Source organism: Sander vitreus, chromosome 5 (genome assembly GCF_031162955.1).
Source record: "Sander vitreus isolate 19-12246 chromosome 5, sanVit1, whole genome shotgun sequence".
NCBI classification, from domain to species: Eukaryota; Metazoa; Chordata; class Actinopteri; order Perciformes; family Percidae; genus Sander; species Sander vitreus.
The window spans coordinates 36107966-36115465 of NC_135859.1; the positions used below are offsets into that span (position 1 = coordinate 36107966).

A 7500-nucleotide genomic window follows, 5' to 3' on the forward strand; every position below is an offset into this window, starting at 1 on the left:
TGAACCTGCTAAACCACCTGTGCTACCCTCCCCCTACCCCTAACCTGTCTCAAATAAGACCCTCATCATTTGGGACACTCAGTTTTTGGAAAATAATTTGGGAAACTAAACTGCACGTAAGCCTGACAAGTAACCCAAAAGACAAAGCCACACAATGACACCGTACAGCCTTCTTTTCTGACTCTAAAACCGTTATGTTGTACATATTTGTTAGGTTATAGTGTCTTAAACTCTTACATATTTCTTATTGGATTATATCTATTCCAGTGGTGTAGTCTAATGTAATGTAGTGGGTGTACTGTACTGTATATTGGCCAGAATTTGCCTTTTGGGGGGGTCCGGGTGTCCTCCCCTAGGGAAGTTTTGAGCATCAGCAACTTCATTTTCTGCATTTGGATACGCTTTTAATGCACCAATTTACGGTGGAAATATCTTTATTTACTCTACGTGAAGAAGAAAAACACAGATGACAGTTCAAAATATATAAATATATAATGGAAAGTATGTTGTTGCGTGTCATTGGGCATTTTTAAGTGGGTATATGGAAATCCTGGAGCTTTCTTAGTGGGTATACTACGTATATATACCTGCGTATCACGTAGACTACACCACTGAAGTAACCCAAAAGACAAGGCCACACAATGACACCGTACAGCCTTCTTTTCTTACTGTAAAACCGTTATATTGTACATATTTGTTATTGGATTATATCTATTCTACATGTATGTTGTTGTCTTTTGCAGTACTTTGCTTTATTGTTTATTTGCTTTTTTTTAAACCCTCCTGTTGTCCTCGTTTACAGAAACTTTCTATATCAGAGCTATGACAAAAGAACGTTGAAAAAAGTGACAAATGTTGAAAAAAAGCTACAAAAAAAGCAGGAAAAAAAAATCCACAAAAACATGTTTTTTAAGGACCAAAAAAATCGGAAAAAGTGACAAAAAAAACATCGCCAAAGGTGACAAAAACACTGTGATACGGGCATCGGATTGTTCTTTGTGTAATAATCTATGTTTTTTGTATCTGTCCCTATTCAAATAAACAGAAATAAATAAAAAAACGTTTTAAAAAAGTGAGAAAAAAACATCGGAAAAAGAAACAAATATTTGTTTTTAAAAATTGACAAAAACATAATTAAAAAAACTCCCGAAAATTGGAATAAAATCGACAAAAACGTTGAGAAAAGTGTAGAAAAATAACAACAAAATGTTGAAATTTCGACCCAGAAAAACCCAAAGTTGCAGGTCGACGGGAATACAACACAAAGGTTGATACGTTTACTGTTCTTTATAAGTCATGGGCACAACAGTAAGAAATAGTGATAGACCGATTTTATCGGCCGTCCGATATTTTGGGCCGATATTTGCGTTTTTACGTGCATCGGCATTGGCTGATACGCGGCTGCTGCGTTCGCCGATAGTTTTTCCCGGCATTATTTACAGACGGGCGTCCACAGGCAGCTCTGCGTTGCTGGAGACGCTGCAGTTCACGTGCAGACCGTGCACTGCCCCTCCCCCACTAGCAGAGTGCTGGTGCTGGAAGCCTGGCAGGCTTTCTGGTGCTGGAAGCCTGGCAGGCTTTCTGGTGCTGGAAGCCTGGTAGGCTTTCTGGTGCTGGAAGCCTGGCAGGCTTTCTGGTGCTGGAAGCCTGGCAGGCTTTCTGGTGCTGGAAGCCTGGCAGGCTTTCTGGTGCTGGAAGCCTGGCAGACTTTCTGGTGCTGAAAGCCTGGCAGGCTTTCTGGTGCTGGAAGCCTGGCAGGCTTTCTGGTGCTGGAAGCCTGGCAGGCTTTCTGGTGCTGGAAGCCTGGCATGCTTGCTGGTGCTGGAAGCCTGGCATGCTTGCTGGTGCTGGAAGCCTGGCAGGCGTTCTGGTGCTGGAAGCCTGGCAGGCTTTCAGCACCATAAATTACAACTCAAGCACTTTATTTCAATGGCTACTTTTCAGGTTCATTGTTTTCTTAAATTATTTAAATGTGTTGACAAAGGACATTTTGTGATGACCTGATTATACCTGTCTTATATATATAATATATATATGTGTGTGTGTGTGTGTGTGTGTGTGTGTGTGTGTGTCCGCAGACAATGCCTCATCAAGGCTGTGTTGTAGATGTTGATGAAAGCCTTTCACCCTTGCACAGTTAACCATATGCGGTGCACCCATCCATATGATGCACATTGCACACATCATTTGGGGGATATGAATGTAAGATGATTGCAGAAGTGGCACTGATCTGTGTTTTTTCAGGAACATGAGGTGGAAAAGATGTTCACCCTCAAGAGTGGCCGGCTCCCCTCTGCTGACGTCAAAAACATCATCTTCTTCGTCCGTCCCAGACTGGAGCTCATGGACATCATTGCTGAGAATGTATTCAGGTCTGTTTATGCGTCTTATTTTCAACATTCACAATATAAACAGCAGGGCTGGGTTTCCCCTCTAAGGCTGCGTTCACAAACCAAAACCAGAGTTGTGATGGTTGGGACAGTCCAAAGACAACCCAAAACGTCTTTACATAGTTTTATGTTGTTTCTGTCGACTTTGAATCTTTTCTCCTTAGAAATCCTTTCCATAATGTTGTCAGACACTTAGAATATTAATCTTAGCCTTTCAGCGGCAAAACGAGCACTTTTAGTGGACATAAATACAAGCTGGACAATCGTCCTGTTAACTCACATTGTAGCTTGTTTCTCCGCTGCCGACTGCAGCGATCTCGCTAAATACTGGACCAATGTCAGAGATAGTTGTTCCCATCAGTCACTTTGCATACTCCCAACCTCCCAACACACACACACACACACATATATACACACACACACACACACACACACACACACACACATACATATGCCAGCCCTGCTATTCTATAAAGAGATTGCCGCAGTATAAGACTTGTTTTTGGAGTCAGTGGAGTCGCTCCGTGCTGGAAATCAGAGAGGATGCAGCTTTGAGGAGCTTCAGCGTTGGGCTTCACGTTTCAGACCTGGAAGTTGCCGTTATAGACCTTTTTCACGGCAGACATGTTGACGTGTCATAGTAGGAACAGCCCAGGTGTATTCAGAACCATTAATGATGGCTGCGTTCCCCTTAGGAGAGGTCCTGGTGGTGTTCATGCTGACTCACTGAAGTAGCTCACTGGGACACTAGATGGAACTGAGCCATCGTTGAGGTTATCAGGTTCAGCTGAGCTCTTCCTACTACGACAAGTCAACGTGTCTGCTGTGATAAAAGGTCCAAATGCTCTGACCAAAACGTGACTCTACACTATTTAACAGCCTTTACAAAAATACTTTGTGGAAAATTCAGATTGTATTAAGAAATGAGACACAAAAAAATAGGAAAATATAGGGTCCAGGTTGAAAGAAACAGTAGTTACCTTAAAATGTGCTATTTATTTAACATGAACACACAATAAAATGCAGCTCTACAGACTTTAGAGTCAGTGAGTTTTGAGACATTTCATTCAGATATCTGGCGGGGACAGAGGGAACCCTTTTAAAATGGCCAGGCCAGTTTTCCCCTCGCCAAAGTGTAGCCTCACTTTGGAGCGTTACTTAACCCCGTTCACGACAAGCTCGCATGACATCGCTACCAATGGATTCCTTTAAGTCTTTTAGTTTCACATGATACAGACAAACAATCGATTCTGGATTTATTAATGGATCATTGATCATTGTTTTAAGTCTATAGTGTATATACAGTAGTTTATATACTATATATATATATACGTACTACTATTATTCTGTTTATATAAGGTTGTTTATTGTGTGAATATGTTTGTTATTATTATTATAACTAATAATTTTTTTTCTATTTCTTATACTTGATGTATATATTTCTCCTATGTCTAGTTAATGTGTATTTGTGTTATTCTGATGTGTGTAAATGTCTTCTCTGAGCTGCTGTAGCACAGGTATTTCCCCCAGTGTGGGATTAATAAAGTCTAGCTTATGTTTTCTTCAGCGAGGACAAGATGCATTCGCCTCGAGACTTCCACATTTTGTTCGTGCCGCGGCGGAGCATGCTGTGTGAGCAGCGGCTGAAGGAGCAGGGCGTGCTCGCCTCTTTCATCAACATCGACGAGTACATCCTGGACCTGATTCCCTACGACGGAGACCTGCTCTCCATGGAGTATGAAAGCGCTTTCAGGGTGGGTTCAACTTGATAATTATCAAAGGAACACGCCGACTTATTGGGACTTTGTCTTATTCCCCGTCTCCCCCAGAGTTAGATAAGTCCAGACATACCCTTCTCATCTCTGTGCGTGTCCTAACTCTGTCTGACGCCCCCACCATTAGCCTAGCTTAGCACAGATCCTGGAGGTAACCGGCTCCATCTAGCCTAGCTTAGCACAGATCCTGGAGGTAACCGGCTCCATCTAGCCTAGCTTAGCACAGATCCTGGAGGTAACTGGCTCCATCTAGCCTAGCTTAGCACAGATCCTGGAGGTAACCGGCTCCATCTAGCCTAGCTTAGCACACATCCTGGAGGTAACTGGCTTCATCTAGCCTAGCTTAGCACACATCCTGGAGGTAACCGGCTCCATCTAGCCTAGCTTAGCACACATCCTGGAGGTAACCGGCTCCATCTAGCCTAGCTTAGCACAGATCCTGGAGGTAACCGGCTCCATCTAGCCTAGCTTAGCACAGATCCTGGAGGTAACCGGCTCCATCTAGCCTACTGCTCCCAATAAGTGACAAAATAACGCCAACATGTTCCTATTTACAGGTTGTGATTTGTATAGTCACAGCGTGTACAAATAACAAGGTCACATGACACACAGCCATCTTCTAACGTATACATTGTCGGGAACTATATTCTCAGAAGGCGAAGCACTGCTACTTCTGCTACTTGGGCGGAGGGATTGGCTCGCAGCACCTGAGAAGCCCCGTGGCGAGGAGCAGAGAGTAACAACGGTGCTTTTCAGGTGTTAAAACGCTAAAACTATGATCTATTGGTTAACTGCGGACAATCATGTGGGGGTGGCAGTAGCTCAGTCTGTAGGGAGTTGGGTTGGGAACCGGAGGGTTGCAGATTCAAGTCCCCCTACGGACCAAAGTATGGTGGTGGACTGGTATGGTGGTGGACCTCCTGGGCCCTGCCAAGGTGCTCTTGAGCAAGGCACCAAACCCCCAACTGCTCGGGGCGCCTTTCCATGGGCAGCTCCCTCACTCTGACATCTCTCCATTAGTGCATGTATAGGAGCATGTGTGTGTAATGTCTGTAATAACGGAGTGAAAACATTGTAATAAGGTATACATTACCTTAAATGTTGTATTTCTACCTGTCTTGATGTGTTTTTACTCTGTCTCTTACAGGAGTGCTACTTAGAAAATGACCAAACAAGCCTTTACCACACAGCCAAAGGCCTCATGACCTTACAGGCGCTGTATGGCACCATTCCCCAGATATACGGCAAAGGAGAATGTGCACGGGTGAGTGTGGTGCGAGCCGGAATCGTTTCATATGAGAACTGATGATCAGCAGGGATGCACCGAATCCAGGATTCGGATTTGGCCGAATTTTGGGCTATTTGACGGGGTTGGGTTTCTGCTGAACCTTTGAATGTTTACGTAGGTGGAGCGTTCAATGCAGTAGGCTGTGAGGAAGTGGAAATGGAACTGGTGAGCAGAAAAAGTGTAGTTTGGCAGTACTTTCAGTCAAAAGAAGGCCATTCAAGTCCAGCTACATGTTCAATCTGCAATGCTGATTAGTCTGGTGGTGGCGAGGATCCTAAACAATACACAACATCACCGCTGTTACAACATCTGGTATGAAACATCTGGAAGAATACGAGCTGAGCATGAAGGAATCTACAGACAGCAGCCATAATGCAGCAACTTCAGGTACAGCAAAGGAAGGACAGTCACTGTTTACTTCATTAATGTGTTGACTGTGTTCATGGACTGAGGACAGGACGAGGATTCAGCAGAATCTCAAACAGGGGGTTTGGTATTCGGCGTATCCCTAATGATCAGTATTATATTGAAACGGACCAAGGCTCCGTACCAGTAATCGCCAGGTGAGTGAGTTTGTTTGATTAAATAATGCCTCTGCTTGTCAGCATGTTGCCAACATGATGCTGAGGATGAAGCGGGAGTTTGCCGGGAGTCAGAACCAGATCCTGCCCGTGTTCGATACTCTGCTCCTCCTGGACCGTAACGTGGACCTGCTCACCCCTCTGGCCACGCAGCTCACCTACGAGGGTCTCATTGACGAGATCTACGGAATCACTAACGGTCAGAGAAACAGAGGGAATGTTAGTCTGCTGTGAACACACAAATCTTAAAGGGTAACTTTGTGATATATCAACCTGGACACTGGTTTCCCCATGTATTTGTGTCTAAGTGACTGATGGGAACAACAGTCTTTGAAATCGGTCCAGTATTAAGCAAGACAACAAGATGCAATGTAACCTTCAGTCTGCGTCCACTAAAAGTTCTGTTGTTGCTGCTGACAGACTCAGATTATTATTCTAAGTGTCTGACAACATTATGAAAGGATCCCTACAGAGATAGACCTTTTAGTTAAAGAGGAAGATCCTTTTAGTTTAACATGAAACAGCCCCGATATCACCATCACCAAACTACACCAGACTCCATGTAAATAATCAGTACTTTTAGCGTGTATAGAGCCAGCATATTTCCACCAGACTCCATGTAAATAATCAGGACTTTTAGCATGTATAGAGCCAGCATATCTCCACCAGACTCCATGTAAATAATCAGTACTTTTTAGCGTGTATAGAGCCAGCATATTTCCACCAGACTCCATGTAAATAATCAGGACTTTTAGCGTGTATAGAGCCAGCATATCTCCACCAGACTCCATGTAAATAATCAGGACTTTTAGCGTGTATAGAGCCAGCATATTTCCACCAGACTCCATGTAAATAATCAGGACTTTTAGCGTGTATAGAGCCAGCATATTTCCACCAGACTCCATGTAAATAATCAGGACTTTTAGCATGTATAGAGCCAGCATATCTCCACCAGACTCCATGTAAATAATCAGGACTTTTAGCGTGAATAGAGCCAGCATATTTCCACCAGACTCCATGTAAATAATCAGGACTTTTAGCGTGTATAGAGCCAGCATATGTCCACCAGACTCCATGTAAATAATCAGGACTTTTAGCGTGTATAGAGCCAGCATATCTCCACATGTAAATGGGTGAATTAAGGGTTTATTTCAACCAAACCAGAGTGGTGATTGTTGGAACAGTGGAAAGATGAACCAAGACGGCTTTTCATAGTTTGATTTAGTTTCTGTCGACTTTAAATGAAGTGTGTTTTTTACGATGATAAAAGTCCTGATTATTCAGCTAACTGACGCTGAACATCTGTCCTGTAGGGTTACATTACAGCCCTGTTCACGGCTGACGGTTACAGCGATCTCTCTCAATGCTGGAACCATTTTAAAGATTTTTGTTCACATGGGGAAATACAGTTCAGGTTGAAAAAAACAAACATAAAAAGTCCCCTTTAAGTCTGCACATATTTGTGT

General features: G+C 43.4%; 1 protein-coding gene across 1 annotated transcript in view; it reads left to right on the forward strand.

The window, feature by feature from the left end:
• Window positions 1–7500, forward strand: part of vps33a (VPS33A core subunit of CORVET and HOPS complexes) — a 27776-nt gene that overhangs the window by 527 nt on the left and 19749 nt on the right. Inside the window, exons 3-6 of the mRNA XM_078251668.1 lie at window positions 2245–2372; window positions 3958–4144; window positions 5313–5429; window positions 6059–6233. Of these exons, the coding sequence (XP_078107794.1) occupies window positions 2245–2372; window positions 3958–4144; window positions 5313–5429; window positions 6059–6233 (607 nt within the window). The remainder of the gene's footprint in view (window positions 1–2244; window positions 2373–3957; window positions 4145–5312; window positions 5430–6058; window positions 6234–7500) is intronic.